The 22,090-nt window shown below is 39.0% G+C and overlaps 1 protein-coding gene and 1 pseudogene across 1 annotated transcript in view; one reads left to right on the plus strand and one right to left on the minus strand.

The window, feature by feature from the left end:
* The first annotated feature begins 951 nt into the window (after nt 1-951).
* LOC111142685 lies at nt 952-7,734 on the plus strand (annotated as a pseudogene).
* A 7,613-nt stretch (nt 7,735-15,347) lies between these two features.
* LOC111142530 (NDC80, kinetochore complex component) overlaps nt 15,348-22,090 on the minus strand; it is a 51,239-nt gene continuing 44,496 nt past the window's right edge. The window contains exons 16-17 of the mRNA XM_022495778.1: nt 20,335-20,437; nt 15,348-16,024 (exon numbers count right to left, since the gene is read on the minus strand). Of these exons, the coding sequence (XP_022351486.1) occupies nt 15,887-16,024; nt 20,335-20,437 (241 nt within the window). The 3' untranslated portion in view covers nt 15,348-15,886. The remainder of the gene's footprint in view (nt 16,025-20,334; nt 20,438-22,090) is intronic.

A 22,090-nucleotide genomic window follows, 5' to 3' on the forward strand; every position in this document is an offset into this window, starting at 1 on the left:
CTGCAGCTGGTGACTTTAAAATGAAGTCAATGCTCATTTACCATTCTGAAAATTCTTGGTCTCTTTAGAACAATGCTAAGTTAGGGCACCTGGTGGGTCAGTTGGTTAAACGTCCAACTCTTGCTTTCAGCTTGATCTCCAGGTCTTGGGATCAAGCCCTGTATCAGATTCCATGATCAGCAGGGAGACTGCTTGAGGACTTTCTTCCTTTCCTTCTGCCTCTTCTCCTGCTCATGCTCTCTCTCTTTATCGAAAATAAGTAAATAAATCTTTAAAAAAAAAGAATTATTCTAGGTTTACTATGTGTTTACTCTCTAAGTGGAGCAACAAAGCCTGGATGACAGCATATCTGTTTACAGCGTGGCTTACTGAATCTTTTAAACCCACTGTTGAGACCCACTGCTCAGAAGAAAAGATTCCTTTCAAAATAGTATGTATTAATAATGCACCTGGTGAGCCAAGAGCTCTGATGGAGATACGCACTTGAATGTATGTTGTTTTCATGCCTGCTAACATAAAATCCATCTGGCAGCTCATGGATCAAGGAGTAATTTCGACTCAAGTCTTATTATTGAAGAAATACATTTCATAGGGCTATAGCTTCCACAGACAGTGATTCTTCTGATGCATCTAGCCACAAAGTCGATGAAAAGTTTTCTGGAAAAGATTTACTATTGTAGATGCCATTAGGAACATTTGTGATTCGGGGCACCTGGGTGGCTCAGTGGGTTAAAGCCTCTGCCTTCGGCTCAGGTCATGATCCCAGGGTCCTGGGATCGAACCCCGCATCGGGCTCTCTGCTTAGCAGGGAGCCTGCTTCCTCCTCTCTCTGCCGGCCTCTCTGCCTACTTGTGATCTCTGCCTGTCAAATAAATAAATAAATAAAATCTTAAAAAAAAAAAGAACATTTGTGATTCATGGGAAGAGGTCAAAATATCAAAATTACCAGGAATGTACAAGAAGTTAATTCCAACTCTAAGGGATGACTTTAAGGGGTTCCAGATTTCCATGGAGGAAGTCATTGCAGATGTGGTGGGAATAGCAAGAGAACTAGAATTACAAGTGGAGCTTGAAGATGGGACCACATTGCTGCAAGCTCATGACAGAGCTTTAGTGGATGAGGGGTTGGTTCTGATGGATGAACAAAGAAAACGGTTCCTTCAGGTGGAATCTACTCCTGGTGACGATGTTCTGAACGTTGTTGAAATGACAAAAGAGGACTTAGAATATTCCATAAACTTAGCTGGCGAAGCAGCAACAGGGTTTGAGAGGATTGACTCCCAATTTGGAAAGAAGTTCTACCGTGGGTAAAATGCTATCAAACAGAATGCATGCTACAGAGAAATCGTTCATGAAAGGAAGAGTCAATTAATGTGGCAAACTTCATTGCTGCCTTATTTTAAGAATTTGCCTTAGCTACCTCAGCCTTCAGTAACCACCACCCTAATGAGTCAATGGCCATGAACACAGAGGCAAGACCCTTCACCCACAAATGACTATGACTCACTGAAAGCTCAGGTGATGGTTAGCCTGATTTTTTTTTTTTTTTAGCAATAAGGTATTTTTAGGGGCACCTGGGTGGCTCAGTGGGTTAAAGCTTCTGCCTTCAGCCTAGGTCATGATCCCAGGGTACTGGGATCGAGCCCCACATCGGGCTCTCTGCTCAGCAGGGAGCCTGCCTCCCCCTTCTCTCTGCCTGTCTCTCTGCCTACTTGTGATCTCTGTCTGTCAAATAAATAAACAAAATCTTTTTAAAAAAGTATTTTTAAATTCAGATATGTACCTTGTTTCTAGACATAATGCTATCGTACACTTAATAGACTACAGTATAGTGTAAACATAACTTTTAGAGGCACTGGGAAACCGAAACATTCATTTGACCTCCTTTAATGCAATAGTCACTTTATTGTGGTGACTGGAACAGAATCCACAATATCTCCAAGTTGTGCCCATACTGTATGGGACTAGGAATTTTTACTTTTAACAACTTCCAGGTGATTCTAGTGGAGGTAGTCCGAATACCAAATTTTGAGAAAGACTGGACCAGAGGGAACAAAAGGGTGATGAATATAAAAAAGAATATATAGTCTGATTTACAAAATACCAGTGACTCATTTGCAGCTTACAGCCCCTGCCTTCAGATATGCAGAGGTAGTGTTCCCCTAGCAATCAACAGTCTCTCAAACATTTCTACCTTACTTCCAATACAGTTCCCAAAGAAAACTCAAAGAGAAAGACAAATTCCCCCCTTAGACTAAGTTTCCATTTCCTATCTAGGTTTCACTTTCTTGAAAGAGAAGCTTTTTCCTGAAAACGATACCACTCATCCTCCCCTTATAAGGCAGCTGGCCTGTCGTAAAGGTGGGAGTCAGCAACCCCTCCAGAGATACACAAGTAGCTCATTTACTTTTACATAAATTTACATAAATTATGAAAAGCAAGGACTACTTGTATTTTTTCACATTCCTCAACATCTTTATTTTTTAGTTCTAAAAGGTCTCATCGGTAATTTAGTTCATGCTGACCTCAGCCAAGCTCAGACCTGTTCTTCACAGACCCTCCTGCAGCATGAGTAAACATCTCTCCTGTAATTAATTGCCTCCCTGCTGCCTAATGGGATTTAGCTCCTAATGATTCCAGAATGTGATCTAGAAAAGAAATACTCTCCAAAGGAAACAATACATTTGCAAAGATAAAACTGCTTACATCATGCCGGATACATTGCACAAAGAGAACCAAGCATCTCCCTTCTCCATCATACACTGATGAAATAAGGACTTTAAAAAAAAATTGTTTTTGAAATATGGACTTTTTAAAGAGAGTTAGTTGGAACAAAACATGTACAAACACTCTCAATTTTCATGTTTTTGTTCTTCAGTTTTAGAGTAGATGCTTCCTGCTTCTACAGCTGTTGGGTGTGTCCCTCCTCCTGTTCCTGTGATCTAAACCTAAAAAAAGGCTTCTCAAAGAGGAAGAAAGAAGTTGAGTAGAGTCATAACTTCACACAACACACACAACACACACACACACACACACACACACACACACACACACGGTATTTTATAGGGTCTCATGAACATTTTAGATTTTTAGATTCACGGTATCTCAACCCTTCCCATTTTAGAAAATATTTTTGCCTGAAATTACAAAACTAAATCTGTCCAACCTGTTGCTTTTTCAGAACAAAGGAAGTTTAGGGGCGCCTGGGTGGCTCAGATGGTTAAGCATCTGCCTTTGGCTTGGGTCATGGTCTCAGGGTCCTGGAATCGAGTCCTGCATCGGGCTCCATGCTTGCTGGGGAATCTGCTTCTCCCTCTCCCTCTGCCTCTCTTCCAGCTTGTGCTCTCTCTCTCTTTCTGGCTTACTCTCTCTCTAGCTTATTCTCTCTCCAATAAATAAATAACATCTTTTAAAAAAAAAGGAAGTTTATAGTAAATAGTGTATTGTCTCCAACTTTGCTTGCCTGAGAAAGAAACTGCTAATAACTCAAAACAAATTCCTCAAGGTGTGTTCTAGCACAAAGCCAACCACAACAGGAAGGGGAAGTACATGGTATCTTACATTTAGTATGATTTTGTTATTCTCTCCCTCATAGAGTAAAGTATCCATGGAAGTGCAAGAAACAGCGTCTGGGTGTCTGAGGTGAGTCTCACCTTAGATCTTTCAACTATGTTGAGCAGCCTCCTGCCTCTACACAAGCCATAATTCCCATTGGTCTGCTTTCATGGAATTCTTCCTTGAGTGCTCCTCTAGAGCTACAACCTACTGAGGCTTTTCTATGGCCTTCCACTCAGCCAAATTACTTTTCTCAACCAGGACCTTTACTCTCATCCCAGCCTGAGAAAGGACAGCACAATTCTGCTAGCAGTCAGACTGTGATAAACAATGTTTTCAACAGGACTTGGGTCAACAGAACGATGTTTCTAACAAAACACATTGAAGACCCTACTGCAGTTACAAGCATAGTGAACAACCTTCATCCCTTCTTAGAACTGACCAGCACAAACACAACCCTGTCCTCTCTTACTGAGACATCCCATGATCAGTTCTTCCTAACAATAAACATCAGGTATGACCTGATGACCTTTTCTTTGGTTGGTGGGCTCTAACTGGCTTTTGTTAGTTCTGGGTGACTTCTTCATCTCTCAGAGTGACTGTCCCATAGAACTGGAGTCCCTTTATTTTCCCTTTCCCTAGAAGCCACAGTATGCCCCTCACTTGGTGAAGCTCCCCAAATTCCCTTTCTTTGCCCCAGAATAGAACTTTCTGTAAGGAAAGACACCAGGATATGCTGTTCTCAGTTGCTAGTTACCAAATTACTCTCCTTGTCTTCACCTACAGATGAAGAGTATCACCACAGGCTGATAGGGGATTTGCTGCCTTTGGCACCAACTGCTTACCCATCGCCTTCATCCAGAGGCTGGATGTGTGAGAGCCACTTCAACCTTCCCCCTCCTCCACAGCCAACTTCATTTCTGGCCTGATTTAATTCCACATCTTCTCTTGCTTGCTTGAGAATGGACAATTTTAAGTAACCAGCTGTTCCGCCTCTCCATATTTTTCTTCCAGGGTATGAGGCATTAAAGTGAAAGTAAGAGAGCAGATCTGGAATTCCTTTTCCATAGTCCAAATAACTTCGAGCCTAAGAAGCCAAGCCTCTCAAACAGACCTAATCTCATCTTCCCCAATCCCAAACTGTCAGATACCTAGGAAATCAGTTTTACAACCATTCCATTTATTCCCTAGCGTATTGGTGGAGTTTTGCATTATCCATCCTTGTGAGTAAAGAAGAAAGACCTTTTCTTATGGTGTTGGGGTGTTGGGCAACTAATTTGTAGAGAACAAATATCCTCTCTTTTTTTTTTTTTTTTTTTTTGAGATTTTATTTATTGGGGCTCCTGGGTGGCTCAGTTGGTTAAGCGTCTGCCTGCAGCTCAGGTCATGATCCTAAGGGTTTTGGGATAAAGCCCTACATGGGACTCCTTTCTCAGCAGGGATCCTGCTTTTCTCTCTCCCTCTGCCTTCCTCTCTGTGCTTGTGCTATTTCTCTCTCTCTCTGTCAAATAAATAAAATCTTTTTAAAAATTTATTTATTTGAGAGAAAGAGCACAAGCAGGAGAAGCCGCAGGCAGAGGGAGAGAGAGAAGCAGGCTCCCCACTGAGCAGAGGACGCCCCCCCCCCACCCCCACTGTGGGGCTCCATCCCAGGACCCTGGGATCATGACCTGAGCAAAAGGCAGACGCTTAATGAACTGAGCCACCCAGGCACCCAAGTACAAATATTCTTCCTACTTCTGAGGCCTAAAGATAAGCAGAGAGTAATTTTTCCTTGTAACTATAGTGCTCTGGTTTGTGTCCTCTTTTAGACATTTTACCAAAGTACATCCCTCAGGTGAGCTCATTTCTACTAGTAAACAAACTAGCTTCTTCAGCACAGACACCTTTCTCCTTTCTTAGTTGCTTAAAGTCTTGCCAATAGAGAGCTACTCATTACTCCATCCTCCACCACAATGGAGCTGTTGCCTCCCTTTCACAGGCAAACAACTCAGGGGCCTTCCCCATTTGTATCCTACCCCTGCAGTTATCTGGTGGGTGGAGTCTCCTGCTTCAGAGCTCGTATCTTGCTCCCCAGAGGTTGGGAGGTCTGTAAGCCATGACTATCTCACTATCATAACCCTCTTACAAATTGTTGGTGGAGCTTGTCCCTAATCACTCTGTTACTGGACATTAGCCATTTACAATCCCCAACTTAACTGTACCCCGCCTGCCCAACCACACTGCAACCTTGCTAAGTAGGCCACACCCTCAGGAACTTCACTGACCAATATTCCATTAATTTACAGTTCCTTTCTCTCTAGGTGTGCTGTATTTTGCACAATTCTTCAGCTCCTCAGAGAATTACCTGACTTCCTGTATACCTTGCTAAATTGCTTCACAAACTCCCATGTTCTTACAATCCTTTTTTTGATTTTCCCCTGGGAGATCTCTGTTCCTCCTAGTGAATGGCTTGACACCCCAGTGATGCCACACAGAGAAAAGCCTGATGAATGCCCACAAAAATCAGCATGATATAATTGCTAAAAGTTGAGGTTCTGAAGTCAAACTGCCTGAATTCAGTTTTGCCCTTCCCTAAAGAACATTACCATTTACTAATGAAAACTTGATAAAATTACATTGTCTTTCTGTGTCTCAGTATATGTGAGATCAAGTAAATAAAAAATAATTATGGAAACCTTAGTTATATAATTGATAAGGTAGATCTGATTGATAATATATCCAATTAAATATCCTTAAAAGGGAATACACTTCTCTTTCAATTGCCCACGAATACTCACAAAAACCATTAGGCCACAAAGAAAAGCCTCAGCAAATCCGAACAGTAAACAGTAAAGACAGTGTTCTCTAATAACAACACAATATAACTAAGAATCACTAAAAATTGGGGGGACAAAACTTCTTCCATGTGGAAATTTAAAATTATTTAAAACAATGCCTAGAACAAAGAGAAGTCAGGAGCTGAAACTGCAGACAATGACAACACAACAAAGACTTGTGATGTCACTTCCTGCAGGCAACCTGCACTCCCTCTGCTCTTGTGTCTCTGTCTCCTGGCACCTCTGCTTCCAGGCCCCACAGATTGCAATGCAAAAAGAAATCATACTAGTCATTGACAATGGCTTTGTCAAATGTAAAGTTGGCTTTGCTGGGGATGATGACCGCTAGCCATATTCCCATTTATTATCAGGCACCCAACACCAGGGCATCATGGTGGGCATGAGGTAGAATGACAGCTACATGGGTGACAGGGTCCAGAGTAATTGCTGCATCCTGACCATGACATAGCATCATCACCAACTGGGATGAATTGGGGAAAACCTGGCTCCACACATTCTATAATGAGCTACATGTTGTTCTGGAGGAGTGCCTGGGACTGCCCACTGAGGCACTCCTGAACATCAAGTGCAGTGCAACAGACAGAAGATGACTATGATCATGTTTGAGACCTTCAACACCTGGGTCGGGTACGTGGCCATCTAGGCTGTGCTGTCCCTTTATGCCTCTGGCCACATCTTTGGTATTGTAATGGGCCCTAGGGATGGGGTCACCCACAGGGTGTCCATCTACTAGGGCTACACCCAGTTTCAGTCATACTGGGTCTGGACCTTGCTAGCTGGGACCTAGCTGACTTCCTCATAAAGATCCTCATGGAGCATGGGTATAGGTTCTTCTCTACCACTGAGCAAAAAAAAATCATACATGGCATCAACAGGAACCCTGCTATATCACCCTGGGCTTGCAGCAGGAGATGGCCACAACTTTGTCCTCCTTTGTCCAGTAGAATTATGAGCATCCAGACAGCCAGGTGATCACATGAGCAATGAGTGGCTCTGGTGTCCAGAGGAGCTCTTTCCTTTCTCCTTCCTGGGTGTTGAATCCTGTGAGACCATGTCCATGAGACCACCTTCTACTCCATCATAAAGTGTGATGTTGACATTTAGAAGGACCTGTATGTCAACATGGTGTGTCTGGTGGGACATTGCCAATAAGATGCAGAAATAGATCATTGCCTTGGCTTGCAGTACAATGAAGGTCAAGATCATCACTCCTCCTGAAAGTAAATGCTTAGTGTGGATTGGGGACTCCATCCTGGCCTCACTGTCCACCCTCCATCAAATGTGGATCAGCAAGCAGAAGAAGGACAAGTCGGCCCCTCCATTCACTGCCCTTTTCTAAATGGGCTTGCAAGAAGATTCACAGCATTTGTTTCATGAGATGACTCAGAAGTATACATTTGCCTCACCTCCTGCTGGCCTCATGAAACTAGAATAAGCCTTTGAAAAGAAATTTATCATTTATCTGTTTTAGCACTGGATTGTAAAATTTGCTGCTGACTTTGATGTTATATTCAAGTTAAGTGTTCTCTTTATATATTTAAAACCCTGCATATATCTTTGATTTAAATCCTTAGTACATGTGGTTTAGTCACGTTCTAACTGAGGTGAGACATGTTTATGGAAGAGAAATCCATTGGCTTGGTGAGAACTTGCAAGATCATCAATTTCTTGATATGTGCAGTGTTAATGTGTAAGAACTGACTATTCCAGGATTTCTCTAGAGGCTGGCAAGAGTTCTTGGACCACTTGTTATTTCTTTCTTTCTTTTTTTTTTTTTTAAGTTTTTATTTATTTATTTGACAAAGATCACAAGTAGGCAGAGAAGCAGGCAGAGAGAGGAGAAAGCAGTATCCCTGCCGAGCAGAGAGCTCGATGCGGGGCTTGACTGCAGGACCCTGGGATCATGACCTGAGCCGAAGGCAGAGGCTTTAACCCCTGAGCCACCCAGGTACCCCGTCCACTTGTTAATTCTGTCTTGCTAATCATATAGGGTTGGCAAAGTGCAAGGCTTCTTGCTCAGTTTCTCTTCTTACCAGGTATTTCCCTGTCAGAACATGGGGGGTCATTACTTGCCTTGAATTGGAAATGTTTTACATTTACACCTGTAAACTTATTCATCGTTTTAATCTATGTCATTCTTCAGGGGCCATCCTGTTTCTGAGAGAGCCAGACTGGTGAATCAAATGGAGATATGATAGTGAATCCTTTGTCACCTCTGAATTCTTCAGGTCTTTCTGTAATGGTTGTATTAATGTTTGCTATCCTTCCTGGTATCTGATGTTATTTTTATTTACTATCTTGATGAAACTGGTAGTTTCAGCAGTTTCCATATGGCTTTCCTCACTATTACAGCTTTTATGCTTGCATATCAGGGACCGATTATGGGGTTGTGGGGTATTCTTCAAATCCCCATTATACCAAATTCAGTTATGTACTTGGAGGTTGAGGAAATGAACTTTGGGTAGGTCCATAGACCCAATGGGTATATGATGAACCAGATTTTAGCCAGGACTCCATTAATTAGTCCTTGTAGGCCCTACTCTCATAGAAGGACCATCTGTGTTGGTGCTTTTGGTTAAAAGTCAATTCAGATCCTGTGTCAAAGAATCCTAAAACAGTTTGGTTAGTCTTCTTTTCACACTGTACAATCATTCAAATAAGTGGCTGTGGGTCTCTTTCAGGGAAGGACTGGGGGAGTTATCACCATATACATTTGCCATAATGTTGCTAGGTCCTTCCTCCTGGAGACTCAGCTACCTCCTCTTTAGTAATGGGATTCAAATCTGAAAATGGCCCATATCTGGGAACTGAGCAAGGGATTATGACTTTTTGTAGGAATGACACCCTAAGTGCCACCCCCCTCCAGTATTCTTGCTTTTTGTTGATTGTAGAGTTAAAAATCACACTTGTTCAACCTAAACCTCCTTTAGGTTTGTTAACCTAAAACTCCTCTAAAATATAGTCTATCAAGCGCCTGGGTGGCTCAATCGTTAAGCGTCTGCTTTGGCTCAGGTCATGATCTCAGGGTCCTGGGATCGAGCCCCACATCAGACTCCTTGCTCCTCGGGAAGCCTGCTTCTCCCTCTCCCACTCTCCCTGCTTGTGTTCCCTCTCTCGCTGTGTCTTTCTCTGTCAAATAAATAAAATCTTAAAAAAAAAATCTATCAATTAAAAAAAAAGATTACCCCCTCCTTGGTGTATTTCTTTGGACTTCATTATCACAAAGAGTAGGAGAGTATAGTTCTGTCCTTCCTTTTGGCCTCTAGGGATACCATCTCTATTAACTATGTCGCAGACTTCTTCAGATTAAGCCCCTTCGACCACTTTTCTGACCTTGTCCATCACTGTGGGCAGCTTCTTGGCCTTTGTTACTTCAGAGCTCCATTATCCCAATGGGTGTTCATGAGCTCAGTGCTATGCCTGCCTCTGCCTCTGTCAACACAGTCTGTGAAAGAGCTACCACTGAATGTCCTAGTGATACTGCTGCCCTTCTCACCAGGACATTCCCTGTGGCCTTCATGCATGGGTTGTCCTCAAGGTCCTCCTATGAAACCTTGGGGACTCTTCTCGCTTCACATTGTGTGTTGCAGCATTCTCACTTCCATCAGCCTTTCTGTTTTTTCCTCTACTCTCTGCAAGAGCAACACAGGCATTTCCACTTGACTGAGTAATAGCCATCATCTATCTATCCAGCATCCTCATCAGTGAGTTTACCGAATCTGCTGGGGTCCTTTCCAGGGTGTTAAATTCTGTATTCTGAAAAAGTATCCCTAAGCTAGTGAATTCTTGCTTATTGAACTTATGTATTAAGCACCTTTGTGGTACTGGAGTGGCACTGGAGATATTGATATGAACTCATGGTTTGTAATATATTGATTCAGATAGAAATATTTAGATATATGTATGTATATAAATACTTATATTTTCTAGCTCTGTCCTTGGGGAAGACCTGGAAGCACTGGCACATAGGAGCAACAAACACATACAGTGCTCAAGCTTTGGTTTCCAAATATTATTGTCCATTAAAAAGGACCAGTCATCCTTGGAGAACTGCCTGATTCCAGGGATTGAGCAGGGAAAGTAAAGACTAGACCTGAAACATTGGATTGTGCCAGAAAGTAAATAAATACTCAAAGAATGACAGAGAAATGTCAAAAAAGTATAGAGGAGTCAGCCGGAAGGGGGCTCCAACTGGTCAAACCTGGGACAATTTAAACATCAAAATAAAAATGATAGCTATAGATTATTACCCATTGATTAAAGTAAGAATCTACGGGCCCATAGTCATATAAATAAACAGTAGAGAAGGGAAAGTTCTTTGAGTAGAATGCCAAGTGATTAGTGTAGAAGTAATGAATAATAGAATTAGAAGTTAAAAATCACTTTGCACGTAAAAATTTCTAGAATTAGAAATTTAAAAAAACACAATGTATAGCAGCGTGGTTACAGTTAACAATACTGCAGTGTGTATTTGAAAGTTGCTTAGACAGTTGATCTTAAGTTCTCAGCACAAGAAAAATGTTAACTGTGTGATGATGAATGTTAATTAGACTTACTGTGGTGATCATTTTGCAGTTACATGAATACTGAATCATTATATTGTACACCTGAAACTAATATGTCAATTATTTCTCAATAAAAAAAGCATTTTTGGCAACTATCATAGTAATAATTCATTCAAGAGATATAGATATTAAAACTAGTAGGTGAAAGCTTAGTGATAAATATATAGTCCCAAAATATCCTCCCATTTCTTTTTTTCTTTTTTTTAAAGATTTTATTATTTTTTTATTTATTTGACAGACAGAGATCACAAGTAGGCAGAGAGGCAGGCAGAGAGAGAGGAGGAAGCAGGCTCCCTACTGAGTAGGGAGCCCGATGCAGGGCTCGATCCCAGAATCCTGGGATCATGACCTGAGCCGAAGGCAGAGACTTTAACCCACTGAGCCACCCAGGCGTCCCCCCCCCACCTTTTTTTTAAAATCAGAGGTAGGGAGAGAGAGGTGGGGGAGAGCCAGAGGGGTAGGGAGAGAGACAATCTCTGCTCACTGCAGATCTCGATGTGGTGCTCTCTCTCACAACCCTGAGATCATGACCTGAGCCAAAATCAAAAGTGGGATGCTTAACCAACTGAGCCACCTAGGCACCACTTCTCCTCACTTCTTAATTACAAAGGGGAAAATTGTAACTTTGCACATACTAACAAAATCAAGTGATTAAATTACATTAATGGTACCAATTAACATCATGTACCTTTTGATGCAACTTACTGAAAAGAATGTGACATCATCTTATTTAACCATGAGAATAAATTAAGCAAAAATTAAGGACAGTCTATAACTCGACTGGACTTTTCGAAAATGCCAAGATCATGCAAGTCAAAGATGTGAGGACCAGCTCTTCAGCATAAAGGACAGTAAATAGATTTGACAACTATTGGAAGTGTGATCCTGGAATGGATCCTGGACTAGGAAAAAAGTCCTAATAAAGGACACTTGGCAAAATTCGAGTGCACTCTGTAGATTAGGTACTCATGTACCAATATTAATTTTGTTTTTGATAGTTGTCTTAAAAGACCTGAGAGAGCATGAGCCAGAGGGGTAGGGGGGAGAAGAGCAGAGGGAGAGGGTAGAAGCAGACTCCCCACTGAGCAGGGAGCCCTATGTCAGGTTCAGTCAGGCTTCGGGATCATGACCTGAGCCAAAGGCAGACACTTAACTACTTAGCCACCCAGGTGCCCCTGTTTTTGATAATTGTCTTATGGTTATCTAAGAGATTGTCATTGTTTTTGCAAAATATACACTGAAATATTTAGACGTAAAGGGGTATCACATCTGCAACTTAAAAGTGAGTTAAGATAGATCTTTAAAAAAGATTATTAGGAAAGGCAGGGGAAAAGAATGATAATAACTCTAGTAAAATATTAGCTAGGGAATTTGTGTGAAGGGGGTTATTTGTATTAGTAACATTGAAAGTGAGGTAGAATAACAGAGATTAAATAATTGGGAAAAGATTGATCTAATCAAACACTGGGCCAAACATAAGATATCCCTAAATGGGATTGGAAACTGTGATAACTCAACAATCTATGACAAAAAGGTAGAACCAGAGGAAGTTACATGAAGGCAGGTTTTGGCCAATATAAGAGAACGTTCTGGCAAGTAGCATTGCTCAACCATCAGATGCTTTGAAATAATTAGCATTTTGGAAGCAGACCTATCCCTGAAAGTATTCAGGACTAGGTGTGTCATCTACAAAAAAAATGCCAAGGTTGGTACTCCTTAATGATTGAGAGGTTGAACTGTATGATATATGAAGCTTTTTCTGACTCTAGGATTCTTGGGATTTTTAGCTGGAATAGTATCTTACTCAATGGTGCTAGTTCTGAAGATAAGCATGTCCTTGGGAATTCAGAAAAAAACTGTTGAGTGAGGTAAAAAATGTTGAGTGAAAAGTGCCCTGGCAAATTTACTGATTACTTGAACATGTTCTAGGTTGTGTGGTTAGACAGTCATTTTGTTTGAACTTAGTATGTCTTTTCTGTCATTTCTAAAGTCACTATTAGGGATACCTGGGTGGTTAGGTTGGTTAAGCATCTGCCTTTGGCTTAGGTCATGATCCCAGGGTCCTGGGATGGAGGCCTGCATCAGGCTCCTTGCTCAGCGGAGAGCCTGCTTCTTCCTCTGCCTGATGCTCCCTCTGCTTGCGCTCTCATTCTCTCTCTGGCAAATACATAAATAAAATCTTAATAAAAATAAAGTCACTATTAAATTGTATTACACTATGAATAATACTTAACTAGTGGTGATTTTTAAAGTAGTGCATCTCAAATTTTAAACGTACATACGAACAACTTGGGGACCTTTTAAAGATTCAAGTTTGGATTCTGATTTTGATTCAGTAGTCAAGCCCATTAAATATCTAGAATGAAATATAGATGAAAATCAGTGATGTTGGCAAAGATTCCTTGAAAACTTCACAAAGTACGGAAAAGTATAAAAGAAGCAATAAGTTGGGCTTCATAAAAATTAAAACCTTTTCCTTTTCAAAAGATGCTATTAACAAAGTGAAAAGGCAAGCCATAGACTGGGAGAAAATGTTCCCAAACTAAAGGACTTGTATCAGAACATATAAACAATCTTGCAAATCAGTAATAGGAAACAATCCAGTAAAAACATGGGCCAATATTTGAAAAGACACTTCACAATGAAGATATATGTCTGAAAAATAGGCACATGAAAAAAAGTTAGAGAAGTGCAAATTAACATCACAATGAGATAGAACCATACCCTAATGATAGCTAAAATTAAAATGACTGACCATACCACATGTGGGTAAGGATGTAGAGGAACTGGAAGTCTCATACATTGCAAGTAGGAACATATGGTACCGTTACTTTAGAAAACATCTAAATTTTATAAAAGTCAAATATGCACCTACCCTGTATGAACTAGCCAGTCCTATCCTAGGTATTTACCCAAGAGAAATGAAATCATATGTCCATACAAACACTTGTAGTTGAACGTTCATGACTTTATTTGTAAGGCAAAAACTAAAGAATCTAAATGTCCATCAATAGGGTGAATGGATAAACAAACTCAGTATATTCATATAATGAACTCTAGTCAGCAAAAAGGAATGAACTGATATCCAGTGCAATGTGGACCTCAAAATAATCTTAGATCTCAAAATATTCTGAAACCATACAAGGGTACATACTATTCCATTAATCCATAATAACCGAAAGATGATCAGTACAGGCCTGGAAATAGATGAGGGCAGGTGTCGGGGGAGACAAGATTGCAAAGGGCCACAAGGAAATTTTAGTGGTGATGGATATATATTCATTAGTTTTGATGGTTTTATAGGTGTATATGGATTCAAAACTTACAAAAAATTTAAATATGTATAGTTTATGTCAATACACTATGAAAGGTTCAGATTCTGATTCAGTAGGTTTGGGTGGGGCCAAGAGTCTGTATTTTTAACTAAAACATGAATATCCAGGTGATGCTAATGCTGCTGTTTCCATACAGTTTGAGGGACACAGCTGTTTTTGTCATAAATAGATGTGTCATTTGGGTGCACAAGAGATACATATGGCTGGTGCAATACTGAATAGTGCAGATAAAATATTTCCATCATTGAAGAAAGTTCTGTTGGATGTTAATGGCCAAGATTCTTGACTACATTGGTAACTATTAATCTTGTCCTATTATCTCCTAACTATAACCTGTTTTTGTTCATCCCACCCTCTCAGGCTGCATGCCATCCTTTCATAAAGCTTTGGTGGAATTCCATTTTCAGTTCTTAAATTGCTTACATTTCATTTTATCATGTTCATTTTGCATGAGTTGTAATAAAGTTTGATTAAAAAGTTCAACTAGAGGCAGTTACCAGTTGAAGAGCTTCCTAACAATTTAAAGTAAATAATATTATGTTCCTACATGACTTCTTTACCATCCAGAACATTGATCTCATAGCTCCTGTGGCTGGTTGTGCAGAGTGAGAATTGTGTACGTTACAAATAAGTTCCTCTGTGACATCTATCCCTACAAAGAGGTGTGACCAGAAGTAAATCAGAACATTTCTAGAAAAGAATTATCTCTAATATGAGGGGATTGAACTATTTATTTCTTCTGATTATCACATTCCATATTCTTCTGCTCATTTCAGAGTAATGGTGGCACAAAGTCAGAAAGAAATTTAGCTTCCGGGCTCTGAATAAGGAATGAGTTGGACTATTTTTTTTTTTTTTTAAAGATTTGATTCATTCATTTGACAGACAGAAATCACAAGTAGGCAGAGAGAGGGGGAGTAGCAGGGTCTCCGCTGAGCAGAAAGCCCGATGCGGGGCTCGATCCTAGGACCCCAGGATCATGACCTGAGCCGAAGGCAGAGGCTTTAACCCACTGAGCCACCCAGGTGCCCCATGGACTATGTTATTTTTAAAGAGCCCCAGCCTTTGTAGAGTGTATACCAGGGACTGGAGAAGTTTATGTAAAGGGCCAGATAATTAATTTTTGGGCCTGCAGTCTAACGAATGTAATAAACATTGCCACTGTACCGTGAAAGTCATAGATGATGTGTCAATGAATGGATGTGATTGCATTTGGCCCACAGTTTGCTGATTCCTGGTTTAGATCAAAATAACTGTCTTCTAACCATCTGAAGTTAGATTGAGAAATAAGGGAAAAACACACTTTGTTGATATAATTTTATTAACTCTGGATACATAATATAACTAGTCTTTCACGTCTAAAGATAACAATCTAACAAGTTACCATAATTTCAGGTTATACATGCTTTAAATTAACAAACTAGGTTTATAAAAAATATAAAAATATTTCACAGGCTTGGGAAGATATGGTCATAAGACTTCATTGTAAGGAGGGGTATAAGATATGTTAGAGATTTTTCGAACCTACAAAGGACATTTAAAAATTTACACTGTTAATAAAGTTCTTGTTTAGATAATCAGTATTTTATCTTCATTCATCAGAAGGCTTAATTAGAGCAGCTTTCTTCTTATACTTGTCTCCAATCTCTCTAACATTTTCCAAGAGATCTTCAGACATGTATTCTTCATACTCTCTCTCAACTTTAGCAATCTGCTCCTCAAGATGTTTCTAGTAAAAACAATGAGCAATTATTAGCAAAGAAACATTAATTTATTTTAAAGAGTTTAATTGTAAAATATATAAATAAGTGGTAACATTTGTAAGAACAGGGAATATAAGGGATACTCTTTTGTGTACTTTCCTAGTCATATCCCCATTTTTCTTCCCAGGGCCAACCACTCTCAACATTGTTTTGTTTTTCTTTATACTTTTATCCCCCGCCCCACACAGATATGTATGTATCTCTGAACAATATGCTAGTTTAGTGGTACCTGGTTTTAACATTCATATTTACTGAATGATATTAAATACAACATTCTATGACTTTTTTCCACCCAGTATTTTGATTCATTGATGTTAATACAGATAGCTTGTTTATTCATGTACTGACAAATAGTTTTCTATTGCATGAACATACCAATATTTATTATCCATTTTACTATTAATGAATTTTAGTTTATTTCCAGGTATGGTAGGCTGAATAGCAGCCTCCTCAAAGATGTCCATGGCCTAATTCCCAGAACCTATGAACACATTATCTTATAGGGGCAAAGGAACTTTACAGATGTGATTAAGTTAAGGAGTTTGAGAAAAGGGGATCATTCTACATTATCCTGGTGGGCCCAATGTAATCATGAGGGTCTTGGTAAGAGGGAATCAGCAATGTGAGAGTCAGAAAGAGAAAATGTAAGGACAGAAAAGCAGTCAGAGGGGATAGAAGATGTTGTGCTGCTGGCTTTGAAGATGAAGAGGCTGCAAACCAAGGGGTGTAGGTGGCTCTAGAAAAGGGAAAAGGCAAAGAAATTCCACCTTAGAGTCTCTAGAAAGATTGTAGTCTGGAAGGCCCATTTTACACTCCCGATCTCCAGATATATAAGGAAATAAATCCGTGTTGCTTTAAGCCATTAAGTTGGTGGTAATTTGTTATAGCACTAACAGGAAATTAATATGCTGGGTTATGTTTTTTACTATTTCAATTATACTATAACAAATCTCAACATACTATATGGCTTAAGAAATTTATTTTCTCACAGTTTTGGAGGCTTGAAGTCCAAAATCAAGATACTGACAGGGCCACTTTCTCTGAAGGCTCTAGGGAAGAATCCTTCCTCACCTCTTACCAGCTTCTAGCAGTTCTGGGCAATCCCTAGTTTACAGCTGTGTCACTCTAATTTCTGCCTCCATCTTCACATGGACTCTTATAAGGATACTGGTCCCTAGGTTGAGGACCTACCCTAATCTATTATGACCTCATCTTAGCTAATGACATCCACAAAGACCTTATTTTCAAATAAGGTCACATGATGAGATGCTGGATACACATGAATTTTGAGAGGATACTATTCAACTAGTATAGTACTAGTACTAATAGTGCTAGTACTCTAGCACACAGTGTAAAAATTTAACTTAATACCTAGAATGGAACTGCACCATTTTATCAGGGATTGCAAATTTGTTTTCTAAAACTGTTAACATCAGTTTGCAACCCCTGTAGTATAAATGAAAACTTGCATTTCTCTATGTTATTGCTGGCATTTAGTATTCCCAAACTTTAATTTTTTTGCCAATTTCTTGAGGGTGGGAAGTGGTAGATCTTTTCCTGTTTATTGGCCACTTTAGCTTTCTGTGAAATTCCCATTCAAGTCTTTTGCCCACCTTCTGTACTTATTTCTCAGAGGTCATTATGTATCTGGATACTATTAGTTGTCTTAAAAAATTATTTTTTTGTGGCTTGCCTTTCCACTTAAAAAAATTCTATACATATTTATTTAGAGAGAGTAAACAATTGGGGGGGAGGGGCAGAGGGCGAGGGAAAAGCGACTACCCAGTGAACAGGGAGCTGGATGCGGAGCTGATTCCAGGACCCTGGGATCATAATCTGAGCTGAAGGCAGAAGCTTGACCAACTGAGCCACCCAGGTTTTTGTCTTTTGATGTAGAGATCTTAATTTTAACAAAGGTGAATTTATAAATAATTACTTTTGTGGTTTTTACTCTTTGTGCCTAATTTAAGAACTCCTTTACAACTCCTGAGGTATAAAAATGGTGTCTATAATTTTTCTGAACGTTAAAAATTTAGCCTCACTTTGGGCTGCCTGGGTGGCTCAGTAGGTTAAGTGTCTGACTCTTGATTTCAGCTCAGGTCATGACCTCAGGGTTGTGGGACTGAACCCCATGTTGGACTCTGTACTGGGAGCGGAGCCTGCTTAAGGTTCTCTCTCCCTGTTCCCCTGCCCCTCTCCCCAGCCCTCCTTCTCTCTACAAAAAAAAAATAAATTTAGCCTCACATTAATTTCTTAATCCATCTTGAAGTGATTTTTGTTTACGGTTTAAGGTAGGAATCCCAAATCCATTAATTGAACAATTCATTTTACCCCACTAGTCTGCAATACAACCTCTCTTAAAAATATAACTTCTGTCTATGCTCATCCATCTTTTTCCGGACTCTGTCAGAGCTTGGTTTATATGCATCAGTACTACAATGGGTTTGTTATTACGGCTTTATAATAATTTCTGAACATCTTAACAGACAAAAAAGATTTTGTGCCCTTCAAGAAGGTAGAAGTCTGGAACAGGAGTCAGCAACTTTTTCCTGTAAAGGTCCAAATAACAAATACTTCAGGCTTTGTGAACCAAATGGCCTTTGTTGCAACTGCTCAACCCCGCCACTGTAGTGGGAATGCAGCCATAAAGAGTATGGAAGTGAATGAAGTGTCTGTGTTCCAATAAAACTTATTTACAAAAGCAGTCTGTGGGCACAATTTGGCCTGTGAGCTGCAGTTTGCTCTCTCCTAGTCTAAAATATCAAGACACATACAGGACCTGCATGGGGCTACAACCAGGAACTGCTCAAGGAAACGTTTTACCTCAGAAGAAAAATATCCCATTTAAAGATACCATTAGATCCACAGTCCTCTGCTTTCTACAGTCTAATTTTATCACTTGTAAAATTTCCTCACATTAGGTTTTAAAGATGACTGGTTGCCTTTAGGGGCTCCTTCCATAGTTTACTGGCTATTTGTAATTTTTACATAGTGCAAAGTAAGTGCTCTGAAAATGCCGTCTGATCTTGAACAACAATGAACTAAATAGAAACTAAAAGGTAATAATCATTAGGGTTTCAAATCTAACTTCATGTTAACTGAGTAAAACTTTTTAACAGTTGTGGTTTCCTTTCACATAAATCCCTTGTGATAAATCACTATCGGATTAACACTGAGGTCAAACTAATTGTTATAGATAATAGAGATGCGAAGATGTTGGCAATAATTTAGTACAACCCTCTCATTACACAGATGGAGAAAGTGAAGACCAAAAGAAGCAAAATGATATATATAAGTAGACTTTCTCAATCTGAGCCAATCATCACAGGTTGTGAATGAATTTTCCTCTTATGCATTCATTATACATCACCCTTGAGAGAACAAGAAAGTAATTACTCATATAATTATCTGGTCTGTGGTTCAAATTAACAATACTTGTTGAAAAAGAACTTATGAAAGGTTATAGAGCCACTAAGTGGGGAGAAGCCAGGTTTTCTGATGTAGGATCCAGCTCATTTTTCTTAGTTCTTTTCACCAAGCACTGAAGAACACTAGCAAACAAGAAAATGCAGTTCAATGTCTTTTAGGAGAAAGGAGGAGAAATAGCATATCACATGCTATTTTCAATAAATGGAAGGCTAACAATGTGATATAATGAGGTTTTTTTTTCTCTTAAACTATTCACGATTGGAAATATATTATCACCAAATAGACTACCCAGGAATTTTAAAGGTTAGCAGTTTAGCTTGGCTTCTGGGCTCTGTACAGCAGGTTGGAGGAATAGTATTACTATTGAACTTTTAAGCCATGCTTCACGTTTCATAAGTACTTTATTCTATATTTTATAAGTACTTTACATGAAATTAATGGAAAGGAAAAATATTTGTCATAACACATGCTCTTTCATCTTAATCTTACTGAAATCTTAAACGTGTTGATATGTTTTCAGTATGTAGAATGTGGCCTGGTGCATGATTATATACTATTGATGTAATAGATACCATTACATGTTGTTTATGTTGTTATATGAACAGTATATGTTCACATATATAACATTATATGTTATGTTTATGTTGTTGTTATGTGAACAAAACAGATTGTTTTATGAAATGCAGATGCTCCTTACACACCACTAAACAGGACTCTTCTGATAACTTTTTAACAGAACATATTTTCCATAGAAATAAAATTTATCATTTAATTTCTATAGAAACAAAATAGATATACAGTTTTAAAAAGCTTCATTAGAATGTAGGAAAGACCTTCATATACTTACCTCCACAGACCCTACATGTGTAGCAACCATCTCTAAAAGACGCTGCAAGTTATTTCCCACTTTTCGTCGTTCTTCAGTTGTGGTTTGCACAACTAGTTGGTATCTGTAGAATAAAAACTCTTGCTTGAGTTGTCTAGGGAAAAAACCCTAATCCATCAGTTCTAGTTAGCTCACTTCTCCTTTTCATATTCAATAAACGCAGACTGTGTTTGGTATATGCGCTGTTTGCTTCTCAGCCATTAAGACGGAAAAACATTTTCAAAGATCTTTTGCAAGGAACAAAACAAAACAGCACCAAAACCTTGTGCCTTAACATACAAAACTTGGGAGCAATTGGTCTTCACTGAATCTCCAAAAGGGTTGTAAGCTTAAATGCTTTCAGGGAGAAGGCATTCAATACATTTGAATGGGGAGTGGGAGTCTCGTTTTTTTTTTTTTTTTACATATGCAAATTCAAATTAAAAACAAAGACTGCAAGCCAAAAAAATGCTTCAGGTGAGTTTTTTATCCCTAAACTACAAATAAACAAATGAAGAGGTGTGATTTTCTTAAAGGTTGTACTTCTGATCTCAAAGTCAGAATTTTTTAGTTGAGGGTCACTTAATTAAGACTTTAAAAAAAAGAGCCTATGGATTCAGTATATTGACTTTCTATGGGTTGCATGAGAGAATTATATACACAAAGGCAGAATACTCTTTAAAAAAGGATGTCACCATTTTAGTTACTGTTAATACACAATGTGGCTAAAACTCTTTCTTGTAAGTTTTAAAATAATATGGAAATCAAGAGGGAAAACTTGACAATGTGTAATTTGATAATGAAGAACTAAGAAATGTAGCATATAGAGTTAGTTCTGCTACTTGTTTGGAAACACGTATTTGTTCCATTTGGATTGAAATATTACGTAGCAATTTGACCATAATGCAAAAATTTGTATTTGCTTATGACATTTCTTTCCTTTTTTAAAGTCTGTTTGCTTGTTTATCTATTTATTTATTTTTAGTATCTCTACACTCAATTTGGGGCTCAAACTCACAATCCTGTGATCAAGAGTTGCATGCTTTAAAAAAAAAAAAGTTGCATGTTCTTCAGCTGAGTCATACAGTTGTCCCTATGCCATTTCCTTCTTGAGAAACACTAAGCGAATGCAGAAAACTGCCCTCAGCTGAATCCAGATGCAAAGGAATATAAAAACATATACACACACACCTCAAATGTGTACCAGCTCCCTCAATTCATTACATTATGTGATGAGTCACATGCATCCACATCTGGTGTTAAAACTTCCCATCTGATTTTGGATAATTCTCCTTCCACCTCATTTCAATAATTTAAAAGCTGCAACCCTTTGAATGCCCCTTTCCCAGGCAAACTTCCGGACTCTTTAAGATAAAGTGTCATATTTATCATAGCATTTATGTACTTCTTAAACATTTAACATATGTACAATTGTGCTAACATTTTAGTTAGGTTCCCATCTTTTGTTTATGTGTGTCACTGGCTGATTTTGAGTGTTGTGCCCAATCCCAATTTTACTGTAGGTCCTGATTTTTTACTGCATGATTTTGCAGTGTGGTGATTATTATGAGGGCACATAATGTGTTACAGCACAATGATCATATAATTTATAGTATACAGTTTATTGTATATATAATTTCTAGAAAGTATAAATATCTTAAAAATAGTAACAAATAGCCAAAGTATTTCAACTGATTGAAAATTTTATGCTGTTTTCAGTGTTTGAAAGCCATTTATT

Source organism: Enhydra lutris, unplaced genomic scaffold (genome assembly GCF_002288905.1).
Source record: "Enhydra lutris kenyoni isolate GAN:26980312 unplaced genomic scaffold, ASM228890v2 scaffoldscaffold8, whole genome shotgun sequence".
NCBI lineage: Eukaryota > Metazoa > Chordata > Mammalia > Carnivora > Mustelidae > Enhydra > Enhydra lutris.